Source organism: Sitophilus oryzae, unplaced genomic scaffold (genome assembly GCF_002938485.1).
Source record: "Sitophilus oryzae breed Bouriz unplaced genomic scaffold, Soryzae_2.0 scaffold_484_pilon_pilon, whole genome shotgun sequence".
In the NCBI taxonomy this organism is placed as follows: Eukaryota; Metazoa; Arthropoda; class Insecta; order Coleoptera; family Curculionidae; genus Sitophilus; species Sitophilus oryzae.
In genome coordinates, this window is record NW_022147067.1 from 400,235 (window position 1) to 424,122 (window position 23,888).

At 32.3% G+C, this 23,888-nt stretch overlaps 3 protein-coding genes and 2 long non-coding RNA genes across 9 annotated transcripts; 3 read left to right on the plus strand and 2 right to left on the minus strand.

The window, feature by feature from the left end:
* Positions 1-1,051: 1,051 nt before the first annotated feature.
* On the plus strand, positions 1,052-1,700 carry LOC115886358. The gene is made up of 2 exons (XR_004050883.1): positions 1,052-1,301; positions 1,390-1,700. It is a non-coding gene; the product is annotated as an uncharacterized LOC115886358 (long non-coding RNA).
* On the minus strand, positions 1,235-3,130 carry LOC115886357. 2 transcript variants are annotated; one of them, XM_030905458.1, is made up of 3 exons: positions 3,000-3,130; positions 2,815-2,935; positions 1,235-2,455 (listed from the first exon to the last, which is right to left on the minus strand). In XM_030905458.1, exons 1-3 carry the CDS (start codon positions 3,092-3,094, stop codon positions 2,270-2,272), a joined length of 402 nt encoding a protein of 133 aa, XP_030761318.1. In that variant the 5' UTR covers positions 3,095-3,130; the 3' UTR covers positions 1,235-2,269. The 2 variants fall into 2 exon arrangements, with proteins under 2 accessions (XP_030761318.1, XP_030761317.1); XM_030905457.1 differs by having other exon boundaries at positions 2,815-2,938.
* A 1,286-nt stretch (positions 3,131-4,416) lies between these two features.
* On the plus strand, positions 4,417-15,588 carry LOC115886359 (cleavage and polyadenylation specificity factor subunit CG7185-like). Of its 4 annotated transcripts, none has more exons than XM_030905459.1 (10): positions 4,417-4,554; positions 4,711-4,905; positions 4,968-5,183; positions 5,245-5,595; positions 5,651-5,945; positions 7,608-7,780; positions 7,847-8,145; positions 12,436-12,504; positions 12,577-12,753; positions 14,552-15,588. In XM_030905459.1, the coding sequence occupies exons 1-10, from the start codon at positions 4,498-4,500 to the stop codon at positions 14,757-14,759; spliced, it is 2,040 nt and encodes a 679-aa protein (XP_030761319.1). In that variant the 5' UTR covers positions 4,417-4,497; the 3' UTR covers positions 14,760-15,588. The 4 variants fall into 4 exon arrangements, with proteins under 4 accessions (XP_030761319.1, XP_030761320.1, XP_030761321.1 ...); XM_030905460.1 differs by having other exon boundaries at positions 14,558-15,588; XM_030905461.1 differs by lacking the exon at positions 12,436-12,504.
* Positions 15,589-20,073: 4,485 nt separating this feature from the next.
* LOC115886360 (proteasome subunit alpha type-3) lies at positions 20,074-21,341 on the minus strand. The gene is made up of 5 exons (XM_030905463.1): positions 21,213-21,341; positions 20,945-21,151; positions 20,635-20,880; positions 20,469-20,581; positions 20,074-20,410 (listed from the first exon to the last, which is right to left on the minus strand). Exons 1-5 carry the CDS (start codon positions 21,231-21,233, stop codon positions 20,233-20,235), a joined length of 765 nt encoding a protein of 254 aa, XP_030761323.1. The 5' UTR covers positions 21,234-21,341; the 3' UTR covers positions 20,074-20,232.
* Positions 21,342-21,667: 326 nt separating this feature from the next.
* Positions 21,668-22,422, plus strand: LOC115886362. The gene is made up of 2 exons (XR_004050884.1): positions 21,668-21,869; positions 21,926-22,422. It is a non-coding gene; the product is annotated as an uncharacterized LOC115886362 (long non-coding RNA).
* The last annotated feature ends 1,466 nt before the right edge of the window (positions 22,423-23,888 follow it).

The window sequence follows — 23,888 nt, forward strand, 5'->3', positions numbered from 1 at the left end:
GTTTTATAATAAAAACCATAAAACATTTATTTGTGAGTTAAATAAACGCCTGCCCTCGCCTGTCATAGGCAACCAAAAATACATATAAAAAAATCTTGTAACTTTAGATGAACTTTAGTAATTATGTCAGTAAACTCTTAATTGGGCCTCTAGTCTATTATATTTAATGTACAAATATATTATTAAATTTTAATCATAGATTAAATATTTTAATCTAAGCATTAAGTAATAAAACTATTTGTGCCCATTTATCATAAGAGGTCACGAAATATACTCTTGGTAGTACACAAAACAGTGTAAGGGGTGTAAATAAAATGTATAATCATTGATTTTTTATAATATAAACTATAAAACATTTATTTCTTATTTGTGAGAATAAAAAAACAAAACAATGCATAATATAAACTATTTTAGAATTAGGTATAGGCAACCAAACACACAAGAAAAATAATTTAGATAAAACCTTGTAATTATTTATTAAATATGTCAATAAAGTCTTAATTAAGTCTCTAGTCTATTTTTATTTTATATTTACATAATATAAATACCTTACACTCTTTTTCCGATACAGAAAATTTTGTTAATTGCTTCTTGAAAATGCGACAACCTGACAACGCTGTTTTTAACGTTCGGGACGCGTTCGGGTGGACGACTCTACCCGAACAACTGGTAGGACAGATGCTCATTAGGACAGATGTGGTTCTCCCCCTCGCTCGCCAAAGCGAGGCTCCATCGACAGGTCAGATTTTGATGCGAGACGAGACTTCTAGGGTATTAAGATATTCTTTGATAGGACTCATCATAATTTTACAGATTTCTGTAAAAAGAGCGTCGCCGTCGAGGTTAGCAGCTAGGTTCGGTATTTAGATCTGCAAGCAATCCGACGAAATTTTCGACATATCACATATCACACCTCACACCGCACACGTCACTATATAATGCAAAATCTCTTTAAGATCACGTGGTTTATATCATAGACAAACTAACAAAAGCTTTTGTTAGTTTGTCTATGAATTGAAGTCTAAAGGAGGAGGCAGATCGAACACGCAAAAATTATGGGCCCAGTTTTTGAGATCTAAATGAAGTTCGAAAATCGCCGTTAGGGGCGCTTGTGATGATTGGGATACTAGAAATACACAGCTTCTTATGGCAAGAATAACTATTTTGTTATAAATTATAGAGCCAAGTTAATATTTGGGCATATTTTTACCAGAGTTAGCTTTTAGAAACGTGGTTTTTCTAATTGAGCAATGTGCGTGGCTAAAATTGTGAATACAAAACCTTAAATTTGAGTTTGAAAAGTTAGTTAGGTTATATTAGATGCCGGTTTAATATATCCTTTTCCTAAGTTGATATTATAAAAATGTTTTATTATGTGGTTCTTTTTAGTGCATACACGACCGAAGAAACATATAAGCTGCTAAAATAAATCTTCCCTAGAACTGTTGTACAAAAAAGATAGAAGTTCCAGCAACAAATTTATCACCAGTTCAACCTTTGATTTGATGTAAACAGTAATTGTTTCTTGATGAGAAATGCGAATGAAATAGTTTATGGTGTGATTGTGTTAGTGTTTTATTAATAGTTTTGTTGATGCAGTTTAAAGGTTCATAGTTTTTCATTAAAACATTTGAAATTGACATGTTTACATGCAGTTTAGTGTGATACCATTTTAATAAACATTAAAATCTTTCGAACTAGTAGTGGTTTTATGGCGATTGACAGATTGAATAACGAAAATTAAGAGTATTTTATCAGGAATAACTTAATCATAAATGGAAACTGAAGACGAACGTTACCATTGCACCCTTTGATCGGTGTTATCTATTCCATAACTTTTTATAGCTGAAACTAGAGAGTAGGTATATTGAGCTGAAACGTTTCCTGTGTTCAATAGCGTTTTTTCTAGCGTTGAATTGTAAGTTTTAATGTCATTAGCAAAGTTTTGCAAATTGTCACTGTTTCGTAGACAATTAAATTCAAGATATATTATATTCAATGTCACCTAATAATTGTAAAGGTTTTTCTATTGATATTCACTTTATTAATATAAGGTAGGTTTGTAAATAAAATATTAATGAATAAATAATGTACTCAGTTTATTTCAAAAGCACAAAAATACAGAGTTGTGAATATGTATATACGCTGACTTATTTCATCATATAAATATTTATTTAGCAATATTAATACATTACAACTTTTGTTTCTATTAACTAATTCCACTAAATTTAATAAATAAAATATACAATATATAAATTTAATATACAATTTAGCACTTAGATATTAAATATCTATATGTACTATGCCAAAAAATAGTTCCGTCAGTTAATTTGATCTCATAATGAGTCAAAATATCTTCATCTAGAAAATGTAGTTCACAAACAGCATCTTTGCTGCTAAGTGTCTTGTCTGATCTGGGTATCGCCTTTTGCCACTGCTGTAGCAAGCTAGGATCCTAATAAAAGATATATAATTGTTAAATAAAATAAAAAAAAAACATTTTTCACTATTAAAGCTGTTATTTTGAGAATACGATCTTGAAGTATAAATATTTAATATTCACTTTCAATAGCACTGTTCAAACTGTGGTTAATATAGGTACATGTCAACAGGTAATTTTAGCACCTAGTAAGTATTAAATTATTTTAATTTTATAACAAGGCCTCCTAGGTTATGTTATACACATGTTGATTTTAGGCTATATTTCCTATTAATTTGGTTTATAATTTAATCTGTACACTGACAGTATATAATTTTAATGTTTTTCTTAACATCTATCCATAATTTTTATAAATAAATAGTCATACTACTTACATTAGGAGCTTTGAAAAGGCTTGGGTTTCTTTCACCCCGTTCTTTATTTGCCTTGTTTTTATTGGGATTCCCACTTGTACAGCCAGGTACAAAGCAATTTCTACCACGACTCATTGTTGTACTGCTAAAAATTCAGTAAATTAACTATAAATTTTATTAAAAACACAATTAAATCGTATACTAACAATGAAAATGTAGTATCCCAGTCGATCGCAGTGCCTCTGCTGTCAAACCGAGGAAGCTGCTTAAAAGTGGGGACAGAAATTTCAAATTTGCCCATTGCCGATAAATCTCCTTTTTTTAGCCCTCCATATCTATGGTTTATATAAAAAAAATGTCGGATTGGTCGCAGACCTAAAGACCGCACCTGGCTAGTGATTGTGGAATTTGGGTATGTTCGCCGTGGAATATAATTTTGGACCATTGGCAACGCTGGAGGTTATAATAAGTTGAAGCTTTAAAAAACACATAATGTATTTAAGAAAACAGAAGAAATATGGCTTCAAATATAATATTTACATCATATTATCTCTATTACACCTCATACAAAGGAAAATTATTTATAATATCAATACATAGTTTATTAACGTAGTTTTCATGTAGTTAATGAACGGGAAAAGACGTAGTTTTAGAAGAAAAACTATACGTAGTTAATCAGGTAAATTACGTCTTAATTAACTACTTCCGAACCCTGCTTTTGAGGTCTTTGATACAAGCGTAGCTTTATTACAGTATTTTACGTTATTTTAAAAGTAAAAAATCTGCCTCAAACAACTATTATAGACAAAGAGTAGATATAGATATGGATATTTATTTACCCATCCCTGTTTTAAAAGCCACCCATAGATAGCCATTTGGAGAGCCCGAATTATTTATCAATAGTTATTTGACAGCGTGCAGCGTGGCAGCGTCGCAGTTCGCAGCTAAGTTCATAAATAAAAGAACCTCTGTGGGGGGGTTAAGTTTATGACTTTTGACAGTTTATGAAGAGGAGATCAGGGCCATGTAAGTGAAATATTAAAAATGGTTCCAGCAAAAGTTTCCCAATTATGACGGATGATGGCGCTGATCGTCAAATTTTTGGACAGGGATTTTGCTTACCGACAATACGACGTGAGCTACGACCGGACCAGGACCAATCAGAATGATCGTGCTGCAGTCTTATTATGTTAAAATTAATTTTTGAAGTATTGTATCACCTGTTTTTATGTAATAGTACTTTTAGTTCTATGAGAGTTGTTTCTATGTTATGATTTGTTAATGTTTGTTTAACAGTGTTATACCAAAGGAGTTATACTTAATATACTTATCAATTTGCATAGCCTAACTTTTTTATCAATAAACTTTGTAGATTTTCAGATTATTTAATTCCTTTTGTTTCCGTTTGTAAATTTTATTTTTAAGACATATTATGTGATTGTTTCACATAATGTGTTTTTAAAAATAAATTGCAAATAGCGAATAAAAATAATTAAAATAAAAAAGTGTATTTTACAATTCCCCCCGGCCCCGCACCCCTTTGGCTAACCTATAATGTCAGCTATGTCGAGAGATGGCGTTACGAAAATGGAACCGATTTATTACAAGGAACTTGGGCTTCTTTTTCGTTAGTATATTCTGTGGAGGAGATTATGGAACAGTTTCGAGTTCGAGGGGAAGCCGCGGAATACCAGAACGTGTAAAATGGCGGATAACGACATCGATTTATATGCTGATGATATAGAGCAGGATTTCGCACAAGTAAGATATATTTAAGTTTTTTAATACCCGGTAAATTAACATTTAATCCATGCATTTCATACACAACTGTAGAATGTAATTGTAATAGTACTATTTTTGAAAACCGGCAAGGCGTTGCTTACCTTCATGTTGTAGTTACAGTTTCATTATTTTAAGGATGAATATTCTGGCGAAAATGTTGATCTATACGATGACGTTATTGCAACTCCGGCTGCATCAAATAATGCAGAAAATGCGGACACAAAATTTGAAAACCGTTCAAATGAAAATACAAATGGGGCTGTAGTAGCTGCAGCATCGCATAACACATCAGGTAGAAGACATCAACTGTATGTGGGAAATCTAACATGGGTACTAAACTAGTTTTAATTTAAATGTGTTCTTCAGTTTTAATATTGTATTATTAATTTTAGTGGACTACTGACCAAGATATAGCTAATTCCATTCATAGCATTGGCATAAATGATTTTCATGAAGTTAAATTTTTTGAGCAACGTGCAAATGGTCAGTCAAAGGGTTTTTGTGTGATTTCTCTTGGTTCAGATGCCAGCATGCGAAAATGTTTGGATTTGCTGCCTAAAAAAGAACTCAATGGTCAGCATCCAGTTGTTACACCAACTACAAAGCAGGTAAGTTATTATAGTACAAATGAATACATTTAACTAATTTTGTTATAATTTGTATACCTAGGCACTTTCAAATTTCGAAAGCCAATCAAAAACTCGACCTTCTCCATCAAATAATACTAATTCAAGACCACCACATCAAGGTCCCCCAAATCAAGGCCCTATGCCAAACTTTGGAGGAAGAATGCCTATGAACCAAGGTCCAATGAGGGGACCAATGGGTCCTCCAGGTGGTCCCAGAATGCAAGGCCCACCAGGTTATAATGGCCCTCCCAATATGAATCAACAACCACCGAGATTTCAGGGACAACCACAGTGGAATGGACCTCCACGACCCAATGGTCCTGGACCAAACATGGGACCGATGCGTCCAGGTCCTCCGCCAGGTCCTCAAGGTCCACCCAGACCTCATATGGTATTATTTGTGTGAATAACTTAACGAGATATTTGCTTAACGTGCAGATTTTCAGTTCCAAGGACCACCACAGGGTCAAGCGCCCAGAATGCCTCAACAAGGACCCCCTCCTGGTGGTCCCGGTATGCGTCCTGATTGGAATCGTCCACCGATGCAGCAAGGCTTCCCACAGGGTCCTCCTCCAATGCAAGGACCTCCTAGGGGGCCGCCGCCGATGCAAGGTCCACCAGGAGTCATACCGCCGCAGGGACCACCCCAAGGACCCGCTCCACATGTTAATCCGGCCTTTTTCCCACAAGCAGGAGGCCCGCCACCTATGCAAATGGGTGGACCCGGGCCGGGACCTATGGGTATGTATCTTTTTTAGTTACATACATTCTAAATTTTTTTGCAAAAATCTTATACATTCAGTAAAATTACTGTTGGGGGTTGGAATATTTGTTGTTACAACAGCACTAAATACTTTACTTTTAACAGCGGTTTTAATCAGTTGCTGATAATGTTAACATGATTAGTGAAACGCGCTTTCAGTGTTAAGACTAAAGTATATTGTGATGAAACAGTTTTTTATTTCGCTTTCATTAAAATATTTTTGCTGAATGTGTTATCAACCATACAATTGAGAAAAAATGGTATACTTGTTTTTTCCTACTCTCACTAGATGTCATAAATTAAAGATTGACACAGATTGACATAACATCTTCAGTCAAAAATTAAGTCTCTAGACAAAGAAATCGTTTAAAAATATTTTCTCTGCAATTTTGAATCACATCAATCCTATTCATAGTTTTTACCATTTTCTATGTTGAAGTAAAAGTGTTAAGTCAATTTTAAGTCCTGATACACTTTGCACATATAGTCTGTCCCAAGACAAGATCCTTGACAGTGATAGATGTGTCTGTCATTTTATTTTCAAAGTAGTTTATTTTATTTTACTAAGAAATAAGTTGGTACAATTGGAACGCATCGCATAGCAGAAAATTAATATATTTAAAATTTGTGTGACGAGTGATTACTTCAAAATATTGTGAAAAAAAAACTTTATAAAATTGAAAAAATCAACAAATATGAAATGAATATGAATAAAATTACACAATTATATTTTATTAAAAACAGTATTACAGTATGTGGTAATACAAAACAAGCAAGGGTGTATTTAAAAAAACACCACATACAAAAAAAGATATAAAAAAGATTTCCTGCTTTGACGCCGTGTTTCAAGCTCAAGCAACTATCTGCATTTATTGTTACATTTATCAGTATAATTATTCAGTATGATTATTATTTACCTATTGTGTGCTGCTTTTATATACTCCAGTTTTTGGTATCATATTACAAGATAGTATACAAACTTTATTTGTAGCTAATACAACTCTCTGTCCATAATCTCTGGCAAACTGTCTCTCTGGGCACCGAACATTAACTGTAAACTATGATCTGAGTCAACACTTAATTTCCCCTTTGAGTTTTCCTCCACTTAATTTTAAAAAACACAAAACACGTAATAACACAGTCCAAAATGCAAAAAACAAAATATTTATCATTTCTACTTGACATAATTTGACAAAATTATAACCTATAATTTGGCAAGAGTTTGACAACTCTCACAAATATTAAGTCGAGTTCATACACATCGGCGTCCGTTTGTCGTTCATCTGTCATTTTTGAAATAAACTAATAAAACTGGTTAAAAACAACAAGAGATGACGCATTACGGATTTATATATAAACCCATCCATAGTTAACTTAAAAAATATTAGAAACTTTTTAGTTAAAAAAAAATGGATTGGTATGGACGTCATCTGCTTTTTTTCTGTCATCGTCTGTCGAAATCTTACCTGAGAAAAAAAAACAGAGTATAACTAGTGTTGTAAAATGCTCAAAAATTTATTTTTGGAGAACTTTTTCCGAGAGTGAACAAAAATAAACGAGTAAATGTTTAGAATTTATAGTTGGCGCAATGTAATGTAATCAACTACTACTGGCAGTATTAATATCGTTATATTTTACAGTTATGCCACAAGGCCCTCCTCATGGGCCACCCCACGGTCCTCCCATGGGACCCCAACAGGCTCCTCCACACGGACCACCTCACGCTTACGGTCCTCCAACAAACATGAGCCAGCCACCTTACGGAGGACCGCCACCCGAGCATAGATCAGATATTCCTCCGATTAGTGAGCAGGTATTTAAAAAAATCATAAGACTCTATTTATTATTAATAATTTATATTGGTTATTTATTACAAAAGGAGTTTGAGGATATCATGTCTCGAAACAGAACTGTCTCGTCCTCGGCCATTGCTAGGGCTGTTTCTGACGCGGCCGCTGGAGAGTATGCCAGCGCCATCGAGACATTGGTAACGGCCATTTCGTTGATCAAGCAATCGAAAGTGGCTAATGATGACAGGTGCAAAATTTTGATCAGTTCGTTGCAAGACACGTTGCGAGGTGTCGAAGATAAAAGCTATAGCAGCTCGTCGAGAAGAGACAGGTCTAGGTCTAGGGATAGGTCTCACAGAAGAGTGAGACGTGAAAGATCTTCATCAAGGTAAGTTAATTATTAATTTGAGGTATTTTTATATAATTAATATAATTGTTTAATAGAAGTTACTTTTAAATTTTGATCTCGAGGTAATTGGTGCGATTGTATTTTAAAAATCATTCTTCTTTATGTAAAATGTTTAGTTAAAGCAGTTTTTGGTAAATGATTTTTATTCAACCAGATATGGGGAAAATCCATTGCTTTACAGTTCAATTTATTTCAGTATTCAAACTTGGAGTTTATTAGTTTATATTAGAACTCTCTCCTATAACAGTATTACCAAAATTCAGAAAATTATATACAATAGGCAGATATGACAAAATCCAATACCGCCATAATTTCTCAGTTAGCGTATACAATATTTTGACATGACGTTTTTGTATAAATTATTCTCACAATTTATTTTCAACATAGAAAAATGAAACAAGTTTAGATTGGAAAGTGCCCATAAGGACAATGTAAACACTATTTGGCGCTATTCTTGCAATTGTCGCGACCCGAAGCTTCTTCCGAAGATAATTTCGGATCGGTTCGGCTTTTTCCAGAATTATGTCGCCACATTATTTATTCAAATTTATTATTATTTTCTTTTAATTTTATAAATAAAATACACTGTGTTGCATACAAAAAACTTTATTTTATATAAGGACATGTACGTGAAATACCTATGAAACATTAGAAACCGACGTTATGCCACTATCCACGATGGTTTTGCAGTCTACAGTTCACACCTCAGTTTTTTAGTTTTTAATGCTACTTTTTCACAATTATCACGGGTTTGAGTAAATAAAATTTAAATTAAACTCACAAGATAGTAATATTACTTTGAGAATGGACGCTTTAAACACTTTTTGGGATTTTTTCAATAAGTGCTGTTTAAATTTTGAAATATTTTATGATTTTTGAAGATTCTGACTTTGGCAAGAGAAAATTATTCCTGTTATTGTTGGCGGTTGTTCTTAGCAACCGCTATAGCAGCGCCAGATCGCGTACAACGGTCACGACCTAAAAAAATTATATATTTTGACGGGCTTTCCAATCTAAATTTATTTCCTTTATCTATGATTCTCAATATGAAAATGCGATCTTAACCTAACTTTTTAGTTCAGAATTTTCGGTTTTCGAATAATTAGTATAATTTTAGTTAAATTATACTCATATACAGTAAGCAAAATTTTGATATGGCAATTCTGCATTCCCTCCCGTATTATATAAAATAAGTGAATCAGAAGAGCAACGATATTCATAGTTTTGAAATCCCCCCCCCCCCCCTAAATATCACATCCCATATCGCTCGATTATAATAGTAGATTATGTACTGGTTTATGTACAGGGTGGCGCACCTCATTCGCCTCGGTTGATTATACGAAAACGGAAAGATGTAGAAACAACATTTTTTATGGGTTTATGTCAAGAACAGTTAACCTAATAGGACTGCTCATTCAGCCAAAAGTGTCAGCCAGGTGCATGCGAAAACTCCTCGCTTTGTGACGTCATTGTAGTCCTTGTCATGGTTATTAGTCCTTATCCGGCAACCAATAATACACACACGTGCATTATTGGTTGCGGGGTGCAAAACGTTCATTATTTAGTTTTATTTATTTAAACACCTTATATGTATGCAGTATAGAAAATTAACTGTATAAATCGTATTAAATACTCGGATAATGCATTTTTAAGAACAGTAGTTCCCAGCATCACCTTTTTCAGGCATTCTTTTTAGAGTATTTCCATATTTTGCTTTAAAATAATTAATAAACAATATCGTAGGCACTTAGTAAGCACTTTGTCACAATCCACAACACAATCTGAACGTATTTATACACTCTATAGCTCTAAAAACTTTAAAAACACCTTTTTCATATTTAAAATTGACAAAATAATTAACTCAAAATTTCTCAGCTGTTATTTTTATAAGTATACCATATGCAACTAATAATACACACTATCATGACAAGGACTACAATGACGTCACAACTGTCAGCTGAAGCGCGGGAAGTGGCGAACGTACGTCTTATGAGGATGAGCAATCCTATTAGTTTACCGTTCTTGGGTTTATGTAGAGAGCCAATGTGGGGGGGGCATAATTTAAAATTATTTTCAAATATACAGGATGTGTTAGAACTAAATTCTATAACAAAATTATATTTTTTCTTATGGAACACTCGGTATTTTATTTCATTTTTTAATTCTTGGGCATAAAATAAGGCATTTATTTTTTTTATTAAGGGTTTAATATGTTTAAAAACTTTGGTTCTTGAGATATTTAAAAATATTTAAATATGCACGCTATAAAATGTGTGTCAACACCCTGTACATTACTTTTCAGAGTTAATTCTTGTGCTGGCTTTGAAACCAGAGAAATGAACTTTACTAAAAAAATGATTGCTACCTTGTATGTATACAGAGGTATCAAAAATTGCAGGTCTATTTTAAATATTTTATATAAAAACTTCGTTATTTCAAATACAACACTATGTATTTTTTTAAATAAGTCTAAGCAAATTTAAGTGTTCTTTCAAACTATGTTAGGGTTACCTCTATACTAATAAAAAGCGATTTTTCAGTAAAATGGCATTCAAGATGGCTGATGTCGCCATGGCAAGTTGCTAGTGACAGTTAGTAGCTATTTTCAAAACTGACATTAGTTTATGGACTTTATTGAAATTTTGAAAGAGCAATTAAATCTGCTTCGACTTATTTAAAAAATATGTAGTGTTATGTAAAATAAATATTTAAAACAGACCATCAATTTTTGATACCCCTGTATACATTTAAGGAAGCAATCAATGTTTTTAATAAAGTTTATTTCTCTGGCTTGAAAGTCAGCACAAGAATTAATTCTGAAAAGTAATGTACAAAGTGTTGACAATTTTTTTTTATTATAGCATGCATATTTAAATAACTTTAAATATCTCCAAAACCAAAGATTTTAAACATATTAAACTCTTATAATAAACGGCTTATTTTATGCTCAACAATCCAAAAATGAAATAAAATACCGGGTGTTCCATAAGAAAAAATATAACTTTGGTATGTATCTTAGTTCTGACACACCCTGTACATTTCAAAATAATTTTAAATTATGCACATTGCCTTCCCACATATACCCATAAAAAATTTTGTTTCTACATCTTTTCGTTTTCGTATAATCAACCGAGGCGAATGAGGTGCGCCACCCTGTATAAATGTATTTATTCATTTACTCATACACGTAAAATAACGTTACAATAGGCTTAGAATAAAAAGTTTTAGTAAACAAAAATGTTTTCTTTCCTTGTTCTAATGGTTGACAAGAACACCATAAAAATCACGTATAAAACTGCATCTATTAGACAGATCTGATCAAGCTGATAATGCCTACTAAAAATTATTTGTGTACTCTTCGCAGTCTGTCTGGTGAGAGACAGTATAATGTTAGTTATGTTCATTTATTATAGTAAGCTTTTTCCTGTCACTTTTGCATGTCACCTGTCAAACTTGTATAATATGTTCTCTTGCCGGACAGACTATATTCTGACATTATAGATTGTAGATTAATAGTTTACCAATCACTGCTTATTGGATTCTGATTTTATTGTATTTTTATAATTCTGTATTATATAAATTACTTGTCAAATACTTCAATAATTTTTGGTTGCGAATTTACCCAATCACCAATATCGGGGCCCAGTAATATTGAAATATTTTTTTTTGCTTTGCATTAATTGCACCAAATGTATATATTTTAAAAATTCTCGTTTTTATCAGTTCTGAAGAGGGAAGAAAAGTGGATGATAGATTGACATATACAAATTTATTTCTGGATTATGAATTTTCTATGAATTTTCGTTTTATTTTGGGCTTTGATTCTAAATCTTTTCGACAGTCGAAATCCATGTGAAACCTGATTAAATTGAATTTGTGCTTTAAAATAATAATTGTATAAGTTAAGATAAATGTTTAGTTTTTACTCGTCCATAACACCTACTGCCTATTTGATTATCAGTCACTATATGATTATAAATACTCCTGCATTCTTTTTACTATTTTTTTATGCCTTTCGATCTAAATGTAATTTTATCCTTTAACAACTCTAGTAAACCTGTTAAGAGGTCTAAAGTTAGCTGGTCAAGAAGAAATATCTCAATTACCTTAAATTTATCTACAAACGTGGCCATTTTAAACTTGTTATAGAAATGTAACTAAAATAAGCTTGTTCAGACGAGTATTATCAGGAATACTTTCGATCTTGAAAAAGATTTAGAATCGGAGCCCCGATAAAGATGAACGAATTTGATAATGGTCAATTTCTAGGATATTTGAAACGAAATTAAAGAATGATAACCCTAAAATGCGGTATCCTAGTAACCGGAATGAATCTGTGTAAGCACCATTTTTTTTCGACTTATTTTTGTCGTTCGCTAGACTACAGCTTGTCGTTTTTGATGCATCTAGGTATCGAGACAGGAGCAGGGACAGAGAACGCGATAGGGATCGCGACCGTGAGCGCGAGAGAGACAGATATTACACGGATAGTTACAGGGAGAGGGAAAGAGATAGAGATCGTTCCAGGAGTCGCGAAAGGCTAGAGAGAGAACGGGAAAGGGATTACAGAGAAAGAGAACCTGAAGAGTAAGTATTTTAGAATCATTATTAAATTATATGAAGAATGGTTCGGCGATCGTTCAATGTTACGTCATCATTATTTGTCATTTATGCGTTTTTTAGGGTGTGTCTGAGATCAGTTCATATCTTTATTCAGTTTTTGTTTAAATGATCGTGTTTACCAGTTATAAAAATATAGGGTGGTCCCAGTTGTATTCGGGAAATTTTGGCAGTTTATTCTTAAAAAAAGTAAAAAGTTCCTAAATTAAATTTATCATTTGGTACATTCAGTACATATCCCCATTTCAGTCACATAACTATCTAATCAACATATTTATTTGTCAAAAATGACATGTATTGACTATTTCCATTCCAAATATCTTGAAAACGGTTGCTAGGGGCGATTTTTACCAAGAGACATTTTTTACGTAAAAAAATACGGAAATGTATATTTTTTACTCCATCGTTTTATACAGGTACGGACGAAAAGTTATTATGCTTCACATCAGTTAAAAAACTTGTAGGTGACGCCCCCTAGAAGTAGGAGTCATATTGACATCGAAATCAAATTTCTCGTTTCAAAAAACACCAATTTTCATCCGTAATATCGACGTAATTGAATTACGACGACCTAAAATTAATTGGAACAAAAACTTAAATTAGTGCTCTCTGCGGCTTTGTCAGGTCGTTGTTATTTAGTTTACCCCTCTGTTACTGCAGCAGTTGTGTTTTAAAAATAAAACTCAAAAACAACACTTAACTATTTTAAAATTGAAATAGATGAAAGGATAAAGCAATTTAAAAATTGACAGAGTTATAATATTGAATATCAAAACAAAGATTAAAAAAGCATCAGCAACTCGCTATATCATTTAAAAAAGTCTATCAATTTGTATTTTACATACACATTTGCATTGTACTTTCTCCTTATACAGCGTCTACGAGCAAGATTATTCACCAGCGTCTCTTTCTGGAGAAAAACGTCATCATTATATGCTTGAAGGCATTTTTGTAATTCAAAATATTGAATTTTATCTGACAGCACAAGCAATTTTTAGGCTGTTTTGTTTCTTACCTCGGTTATGGTTTATGGTTTTCTGTTCCGTTTCTGTGTTTCCAGAAATTTTTATTATTACAGAACATTTCCTTAAAAAAAATCTGTCAATATTGCCAACAAATTAACCAGCGTAAAAGTCGTTTTCCTGGTTCTTTTGTTCATTAACTCTTATTCTATCTTTTTGTTGTTGCAAAAAATGCTTGAAGTGTCTGACGCGTTTAACAGCTCATTTACAAAGTGTTTTTTCAAAATTAAACCCCATTCAAAAGATACATCCAGTATGAGTTTAAAATTCTACCTATTATAATAAGAATATTGGAATTTAAAAAACATCAGTATTCAGCATTTCTGCTATTTTGTCAAACTGTTCCGTATTATACCGGTATTTTTCAGGAGCCCATCCTTACCGTAGTTAACCTGCTTTTACAATGGAATATAGCTTTAATTTTGACATTGATTGAGTCCGTCATTAAAATTATAGTCATAAATAAATGGCAATTGCCAATGTGGAGTAATTTACGAAATGCTGTAATGACGTCATCAATCTCTTTCATCTGGTTGCCAAGAGGTAGAAAGAGCACGACAGTGTATGACGTAACGTTGATCGATCGCCAAGCATTCTCTATATCGTTTTTATCATTAGATACAGCAGCCACAAAATATCCTAAATCAATAAATATAAAAATGGCTGTCTTATATTTGAGATCAAAACTGTTTTTAATTCTTTACATCGGCAAATAACTAGAAAAATGAAAGATATTAATTTTGACCTAGGCCACGAGTGTCCAGACCCAGGAACAAGTCGCCGGTGGAGCCGCCCGAAGCTAGCGCCGATACTTCGTCGAAATCCCGCTACTACGAAGAGCGCTCGTATCGCGAGAGAGAACGAGAATCGGGTCGCGGTCGCGAAAGCGAGAGGGAAAGAGATAGAGATACTAGGGATAGGAGAGACGAATCTCATCGGTCCCGCCACTAAAGCGCGCGTCGGTATCAATTTACCGCCTTTTTCTTTTCAAAGTACAGTGTTAGCATTTTATTTGATTTTCTCATTTTAATATTCGTTAAAACATAAGTTATAAGGGTTTTTAGTCAAGATTAAGGGTATATTACCAAAAATGGCATATGCTGTCAAATGTCACAGATATTTACATAAACTATATATTTTTTCAATAGGAATGGGAGATTCTTTGGGCCTTCTAATGTATAGGGCGTCCCATTTAACAAATATTTATATCTATATCTGACTTTTGACATGGTATGCCATACGTGGATTATTCATATTAAAAAACTTGACCAAATGCTCTGTAAGTTGATTTTTAAGGAATGTCAAATTCAAACCGGTTAAATGTGGTAGAAAATAAAATGCTAACACTGTGTCATTGGCTTGCTTGTAACACTTTCTATATTTTAGGAATATTAACTAAGTGTAGAGTTTCTTTTTAGTAAGGAAGTTTTAACTGATTTCGAACTATTTCCAAAAAACTCGATTTTGGCGGTTTTCGCGAAAATTTTAATTGTATTTTTCAAATCACTCTATTCGTGTAAGGTATCATGTACGATTAGTATCTAGAATATTAAATGCTTCGGTTTAATTTCCTCTATATCTCTTTGATTTTGCTGTAAAATTACGGAAATACACTCAACATAGCCAATCAACTTAGATTCGTAGTCTTTGATGTTTATCGTTGGTGTAATCGTATAATTATTCGGTGTTTTCGGACAAGTTCAGCGAGGAATTTGAAGAAAAGAAGACAAATCAAAGAAGAATGTACAATTTGGATTAAAGAAATTGTTTGGAAAATATATTTTTAGTGTTTTTGTGTTTAATACTCACCTCACCTTTTATTTTGTATTTTTAAAATTGATTTCTATATTTTTGGCTATATAATTTTTACTTCTGAATAAGTTCAAAATTGATTTTATTAACGAATTTTGGCACTGATTTTTAAAACGTTAATGTTTTATGTTTTTATTGTAGTGGTTTTTGAAAATTCACATCCCATTTTTTGGAGTGATACTTTATGTACCAGATATATTTATTTACCGAATATTTTTAAAAGCCATGTGTTTAAGTTCAAACAGCAATATATGGGGATTTAAACTCACATTTTGCTATAAGTTTAACTGTGAGTGTATGTTTATATTTGTCTGTGATTTTGTATTTGAAAATTCTCAATATTGAATTCAAAAGTACCTGTATATAAATGCGATCGTGTATATAAACATTTTCGAATGTCTATATACAGTATATTCAAAAAAAACGGTGTCAAGATACTTTAAATAACGATCGATGACATTTCATATGTAAAATTAACGCCGTTTTTTTATCGGTATGATCTGAAAAGTGTTCTGAAAAAGCTTCATATCAGATTTTCTATTTCTGATTTTTACGCTAATATCAAATGTACATATCTATACTGAGAGATTTTTGAATTATTAAAATTTTTGGTTTCAACTTCACAAATTATTTATTTCTAAGTGTTTTGTGATTGTGCTCTTTTTAATACTAATTATACATATTTAAATACTAAATTATCACAGGATATACAGAGCATGGTACCGTAAAACGGGGCCACTTCGGATAGTTTTTGAGGTTTTTTGTAAGTTACTTGACCTAAGTGTGTTCAAATTCAACCAATATTTTTTGTGTGGGTTACTACATCCTTCCCCTATGTCTAACTAAAAAAAATGTGGAACTTTCTTTTTCTAACGTATATATTTTTATGTTTGAAAAGTGTCCGAAGTTATCCCCATAGGTGGGGTAACTTCGGACATGCCTTTAAAAATGTGTAAATTTGATGTTATACCAGTTAAAAGGAAACTTCGGACAAAAATATAAGTTTAAAAAAAAATCAAGCTCATTTTTTAATAAAAACTCAAAATTAAAACTTCAAACATTATTTAAGACATTTTTATTAAAAAAGATTTGATTATTTCTAAAAATATCAGTCAAAAACTATGCCTCTTCCTCGATACTCATCACTGGTTGCCGTTCTGGATTCTTATCATGAATCTCCTTAACTTTATCCCCAATTGTGGATTTGGGAATCTTATAATACTCAGCCGACTCTCTTAAGGTTTTTCGCTTTGCTTTGACATCTACGACTGCTTGCTGTAACTTCTCTGGTGAATAATTTTGGTAGGGGCGACTCCCCAGTTGCTTTTTGTAACTTCAAACCATGTCCGAAGTTAGCCTTCAAAATATGATTTTTTTGCTTACGACCATCTGGAAAAAAAAATTGAACGATTAAAAATCTTCAAATTACATAAAACACTTTCAGATAATATACCTACTGAATACTAAAAAAAGTACGACTTTATGAACAATAGGTTTAGTTGTACGCCAGTTACTTTTTCCACTTTAAAAAAACAACAAAAATTGCATACTTACAAAAATTGACGTAAAAAATACGCCGGGCCCGAAAAACACTCGATACTTAAGAAACGTCCGAGGGCAACTGTTTTAAACACGTTCCAGTCCACACGCGGATGCTTTGATGATTTCGCTACCCCCTTCATATTTTTTCTTTTTTAAGGACCCGTTGTCCGAATTTACCCTTGCTGTCCGAAGTAGCCCCGGTTTAGGGTAACTTATTGGGTTAAATAATTTTTCTATGAAAAATTGATGTTCATACACGAAGTCTCTGTTCCAAATTTGAATAATACTAATTTATTGTTGAAAATAGGTATATTATTAATCACAAATTCTTGATAGTTATGATGATTAGACATTAAAATATTAATTTTGGATGTAGGAAGTTCATAACAAGACATAATGTTGGAAAAAGCTGTTGTGACTTGGTATTAAATATTTGTTGTAAAAAAGATTAGTGAAAATACGAAAAAGGAAATCTAATAACATTTTCTGAACACTGGGTTCTGTTATCTAGTGCACATTATACGCACTGAATAAATTAACTGTCAAATGCAGATGGCTGTGTTATAAGACTAATTTATAGATTTAGGAAACTGTATTTTACTTATTTGTTCCTTTATATTTATAATTTTATTTTATATAGAGTATATTAAATTTTTACATGTTTCGAAGTATAAATGAGCTAGTTCTAACAGAAGCAAAAATCAAAGACAAATAAATTTGTTTTCAGGTTTCAGAATTATTTTAGCATATCATTTTTAATAAGTGTGTACATCGTGAAAGAAACTAATCAAGCTAAACTTATGAAAGTATTTTATCAGTTGTTTAAAAAAACATTCCAGTGTAGTGTATATGTGCAAAAAATACACTTAATCTTATTTTTATTAAAAATTTGCAACTTTGTATAGCTCTTGGATTATTCCAGTTTTTTACTTTTACTACCAGAGGTATAAAATTGTGTAACTACACTCACCAACACGAAAAATGTGCACCTTAAAATATTGATGTATTTTAAAGTTTAATAAATTTCGTTCTAGTTGGCCGATTTAGGTGATTTTTTAAGCAATTTGTAGCTAAATTATTTGACTTTTCAGTATCTCTTTCTAAATTAAAAATAAAAGTTTCCATCGGTCAATTATACGAGGGAAAACAAAATGTTGCTATTTTGGTGAAAGTTTGGAACGCCCTGTGGATATGTTAACAAAACAAGGATTTTAAAAATCATTTTATCATCTAGGTACGTCTTTTCTTGAGAGTTTGTTTTTGGATTCATCACTATAGCTTTATTTTTATTGGGGATGTTCGCTTTTGACTAAGACAGTAACGATTTACAGTAATTTTAGAATTGATTTTGAATCCTCATTACCAGTCATTGGAGCCGCTAAGTCATTGGAGCCGCTATCGATCATACCTTGTTTTCTTTGTATCATGTATTATTATTATTTACTCTGGTAGAGATGGTTTTAAGTTCTGAAGTATCAGCTATTGCTGCTTTAATTTATCATGGCAGAGATCAACTTTTGGACTTAAAGCCATATCTGCTAGAGTAACTGCTTAAAGGTGCGTTCACACCGGCTGCGCCGCTCCGCGCCATTTTCATTCATTCATTTTTTTAACGTGTACTTTTGAAGTGTATTTTTTTAGCGCGCACAAAAGTTGAAAAAATGATTTGAATGGCGCGGCGCGAAGCGGCGCAGCCTGTGTGAACGCACCTTAACAGACAAAAAATATTTGATTTTTCAAAGACAGTGATATTACATAAATCATAATCACAATCATCAATCACACTGTTTTATAGGTTTGTTTGACTAGGACCGAAAGCAAGGGTATTGTTTTAATGTAAAAAATATACGAAAAAATGTTGGTGTCTTTCAAAAGCGAATATCTAAAAAAAATACGATGTACTTAAACAGCCGTTAAACGGTAGCCTACTAAAATGCCGTTAATAGATATTGTGACGTCGTTCATGTCGGCGGAAAGTAATGCCTAGCCTTAAGCATTCTGCAAGAGCACCTGTGGGTCAGTGGCTGAGGCTATCGCTTCGTAAGCGAATGGTCCATGGTTCAAATCTCACGCCGACCAAGACTTTTTTATATTTTTTTTGCTTATAGCGTGATCTTATTGCCTTGGTTTCACTCTTTTTAGTTGGATTGGTTTAGTTATTTGGCGGGTTGGTTAGCGTGGTTATTTGGAGGGTGTTAATTCATTGGTTAGTTGGTTATTTGGTGGGGTTGGTTGATTTTTACTAATTTATATTTGTTTTTTATATTTTTTATCAGTGTCGACGTTAGTTGCGTTGGTTATTTGGTGGGGTGGATAGCGTTGGTTAGTCCTTATAAAATTTCTATATTTCATAAAGCCGTCAAGTGCGTCACATCAACGACGTCATACCTATTAACGGCATTTTAGTAAGCTACCGTTTAACGGCAGTTTAAGTACAGCCAAAAAAATAAAGCTATTAAGATGAATCAAAAACCAAATATTGAGGAAAGATACAACCAGATGATAAAGTGATTTTTTAAATTCCTTGCTTTGTTGACGTACTCCACAGGATGTTGCAAACTTTCACCAAAATATAATTTTGTTTCCCTTCATAATGTAATTGACAGATGCCAACTTTCGTTTTTAATTTAGAAAGAGATAATAAAAATTTAAAAATTTAACTACAAAAACTGCTTTCAAAATAATCAAAATCGGCCCACTAGAACAAAATATATTAATCCTTTAAAATACATGAAAATTTTCCGTTGTTTCGTGCCTGTTAGTGTATTTCTTTATTTGGCATATAAAGTAAATTAAGATAATCCTAAAATATCTGTTAAAATAATAAAGTTTTGGACCACTTGAGACCTTTTAAGACATACTGGTATCATACACGTAAGAACAAAGAAGTTTTTTAGGCAGTAAATTAATATATTTGTAAAGGAAATATATTTTATAGAAGTATGTAATGTATAAATGCCTATAATTGCATTCTTTCTAAAGGAAATTCACTGAAATAAGCAAAGACTGATAATACCTAAGACTTAAATGTATTAATTTAAATGACAATAAAAAATTAAAAGTAAAATTGTTACAAATCATCTGTGTCTGACTCTGAGTCAGCTTCCATTGCTTGCTTAGCAGCTCTTTCTGCTTCCTGATATACATTATCCGGTACTTTTTGATGAAGGCCGTTGCTCTCTTTGCAAACCCAAGAAAGTTCCAATTCAAAGTTCTTATCCTTGAGCTCATCGTGAACCAAGTAAATTCTAAAAGAAAAAAATATGTTTCGAGAGGAGAATCAATGCACATTTTTGTGAAGCTTACATTTTTGCAGCTTCTTTGGCTAATTCTCTGCAGGGCAATTGAGATACCTTTAATTTTTCAATTTCTGTTTTTGCTGCTTGTTTGGCCTTGCCAGTGGCACACCCATGATAACCCTAATAATAATTTGAATTAATTTATATAATTTCCGCTAAATATTTAAACTTACATAACTAACTCCTGAAGGATCGATTGTATACATGGTTGGTTCTCCATCTTCGTAACTGGCTAAAATTACACTACAGCCATAAGGCCGTATAGCACTGTACAGAGTATAGGCATGCATGTACATGCTAACTCGATCATTTAAGTATTTCAGAGGGATACTAACGCCATATTGTTGCCTGTAGTCAGCCGCTTCTCTTCTTGCTATTTGAACTACCTGACGTGCATCAGCAATAAGACCAGAGAATGCCTAAATAAATTAAAGAAAAAATGGTATTTCATCATGACTGATTATACCTATCAGCAAATTTTACCATTCCAATATGCTTGTCGATATTAAATATTCTTTGATTAGTTCCAGGTTCATGTAACTTTGAAAGAATAAGTTTTTCGGCAGCTAAAATAATTCCATCAGATCCTTTCAAACCGAGAACGGTTCCACTATTTTCAACAGCTTTCATAGCATATTCTACTTGGAAAACTCGCCCATCGGGAGAGAATTGGGAAGCCGACAAATCATACTAGGTATAAAGGTATTAAGATGTTTTACTAAATATATAAAACTAATAATGTAGTACTTACTCCTGTCCCAATAGAACTCATCTTTTAATTTGCTTAATATTTTGAAGATCAAAAATCTTTTAAGATGACGAAGCTGTTTACTCCTTTGAAAAAGTTGCTTGTTTGCAAAATTTCTAAGGTTAGTGTTTGATCAGGAATATTTTCTTCTTTGCGTTTTGTTGATTTTTTTGTCACACCATTTCAAGGATGGGCATGTATAAAATCCATTGTGAAAAAAAATTGCCCTGGCAGCAGTGGCCGCATGACTAACCACAGATTAAGCTACGGATAATTTTTTTTTAAATTATCTGTAGCTTAATCTGTGGTTAGTCTTACGGCTACCGCTGCCAGGGCCCTGTATTAGGGCAATCTAGACTATTTGTTGTGTCAATAATCCTGAAATAAAAAATTACCACAGAAGAATTTTCGCGAATCAAGTTATGACCATCTTTATCTATGGTTAAGGCCTTAATGTTACCATTTTTTTCTGTGGTTAGAAAACATATGACTTATAAAAACTAGGTTATTTAAGGTGTTTTTTGAGACTGTTTTATAAGTTTATTTTGTTTACAATGGAGCCCCAATTTCCTTTATTTAAAACGATTTTATCATACGCTGTATTTATAATTGCCTCACCGGTCGCTACTTTTTTTATTACCAAGTTTTTCATTTTTGAAGGTTGTATTTATTTGAATTGGAAAACTTCTTAATTTAACTTGTTCACAATATTGCAGGACTACTGGGAATAGCAAGTACGGGCGCAAATATATGGTCGGCGGTGCTCGCAATAATTATGCTCCATATAGCAATGGGATTATATATTTATAGGGCATACTTTGAAGCTGATAAGATGAAACCTCAAAAAATAGACTAGTCATGTGATGCAAGCTGCAGACGAATAGTTTGGAGCATTTTTTTAGTTTTGTATTATTTTACTGCAATTAGTGCAGAGGTATTTAATTTAAAAGGACTATTGTTTATTTATTCATACCTTATTATTGATATGGGGAAATCTTTTCTCTATAAAATATATTCAAAATATACTATTAAGTTAGTGCCCTTGTAAGATTAATATGCATATTATGTAAAAATTGAAATATCAAATGTTATTTTATGGAAACTATTGTACAATTAGCTGTATTTATATCTTTAATTTTTATATTTTGAAGATTCCATGAGATAACTTTAAAATAGCATTTTATAAAATAAAACTAATTTTTTTAAGTTTGTTTCAGTTTAACTGTTTAATTTTTAATAGATATATGCCTAGTACCCTTTATACAAGGATTAAGAATATATAAACAAGGATAATAGGTACCATATTACCTATTATCTGTAAAATATAAAAAAAGGAAAAACATTAAATGGTAATGGTAAGCATTTCATCTTTTTATCTCAAAGAAATCATGTTTTTTTATAAAATTATATATATATAAAAAAATAAAATTATATATATTTTTTTATTTAAAATTATATAGTTTTAGAAGTACTCTAATTAAAATATTCATAATCAGTGATGGGTGGTGGTTAAATACCCTGGTTGTAATTTGGATATATACCTGGCATGTACCAAGGAGGTAAACTCCCATTGAGAGTATTTTATTTCATCGGGAAACCCCCTTGTAAAATTCGATTATTCAAACCAAGACATGAGATTTTGCTACAGGTGTTTGACATGTCGACCTCCTTCTGTTATGGACAGACGGGACCGTTTTTGAACATTTCTCGCGGAATTCATTAACTCAGTGGGGGTGAAATATACTCTCACATAACCGCTAAATATTTTTAATTCTTGTCTAGATTATAGGGGCAATTTAAAAATAAGAACCTTTATTCTTCTGCAAAGATAAATATCCACTAAGGATAACTGGCACTATGTCCGGCGGCCTCGACGGCCAACGGCTGGGATCTTGGTTAGCTATTCAATTATTCTCGAAATTGGGTGCACAAATTTGCTGATAACTTCAACGTCCTGAGACGGTGCCTCGTCTTGCTGGTAAAATATGTTTTCGAGTTCCATTAGGGGCAGATCATCAATAAGGGGTCCAAAACCTACTAGTTAAAAGTGGCGAACTTTAAAATTCTTAATTCTCTTTCTATTCTGTATTTCGAAGGGGACTATGACAAAATATCAAGTGTACTATATTTTTGGAAAGGTAATTTTAAGTTCTTTTCATTTTATTAAAAATATTCAGTGTGTCCAAAATAAAAAAAAATAATTTTTCTGTTGATAACCCTTAAATTATTAATTTTAAAAAAAATATATAATTGAACCATTAAATCGAAAAAGATGCTTTATTTGGAAATTTTTTCAAAAAATACAAAATTTTCCGTAACAAAAAAGTTATAGCGATTTGTTAAAAATGCACATTTTTGAAAAACACTTAGTAACTAAAACATAAATCGATGTGCGGTTTTCACCAACATGTTTTAATAAAAATTGAGCTCCAGCCACCAATATTAATTTTCGCCTATCTCCTATAGGAAAGGGTGTTTCCCTTTAAAAGCGTAAATTTGACCCACCCTGTACACTTGTAATTTTCTGTCACCCTTACTACATTAAAACGATTTTCCTCTCTTTGCGAAATAACGCAATACCCCAATATGCCTGTTTTTTAAAACAATATATTTGTGTTTATAATTTTCTATTTTAAATATTTTTTCGCTAAAAAACAGCAAGTAAATCCCAGCCAGAGG

What these genes read in the sequence shown, in the direction of transcription:
- LOC115886357 (XM_030905457.1), bottom strand. Translation starts at nt 3,094, where the DNA reads ATGGGCAAATTTGAAATTTCTGTCCCCACTTTTAAGCAGCTTCCTCGG. An exon ending in TGGGATACTACATTTTCATT is followed by an intron (nt 2,939 to 2,999) that starts GTTAGTATACGA and finishes CTGAATTTTTAG; the next exon opens with CAGTACAACAATGAGTCGTG. An exon ending in GCCTTTTCAAAGCTCCTAAT is followed by an intron (nt 2,456 to 2,814) that starts GTAAGTAGTATG and finishes ATCTTTTATTAG; the next exon opens with GATCCTAGCTTGCTACAGCA.
- LOC115886359 (XM_030905459.1), top strand. Translation starts at nt 4,498, where the DNA reads ATGGCGGATAACGACATCGATTTATATGCTGATGATATAGAGCAGGAT. An exon ending in ATGTGGGAAATCTAACATGG is followed by an intron (nt 4,906 to 4,967) that starts GTACTAAACTAG and finishes TATTAATTTTAG; the next exon opens with TGGACTACTGACCAAGATAT. An exon ending in CGTGAAAGATCTTCATCAAG is followed by an intron (nt 8,146 to 12,435) that starts GTAAGTTAATTA and finishes GTCAATTTCTAG; the next exon opens with GATATTTGAAACGAAATTAA.
- LOC115886360 (XM_030905463.1), bottom strand. Translation starts at nt 21,233, where the DNA reads ATGAGTTCTATTGGGACAGGA. An exon ending in TGAGTTCTATTGGGACAGGA is followed by an intron (nt 21,152 to 21,212) that starts GTAAGTACTACA and finishes CTTTATACCTAG; the next exon opens with TATGATTTGTCGGCTTCCCA. An exon ending in ATCCTTCAGGAGTTAGTTAT is followed by an intron (nt 20,582 to 20,634) that starts GTAAGTTTAAAT and finishes AATTATTATTAG; the next exon opens with GGTTATCATGGGTGTGCCAC.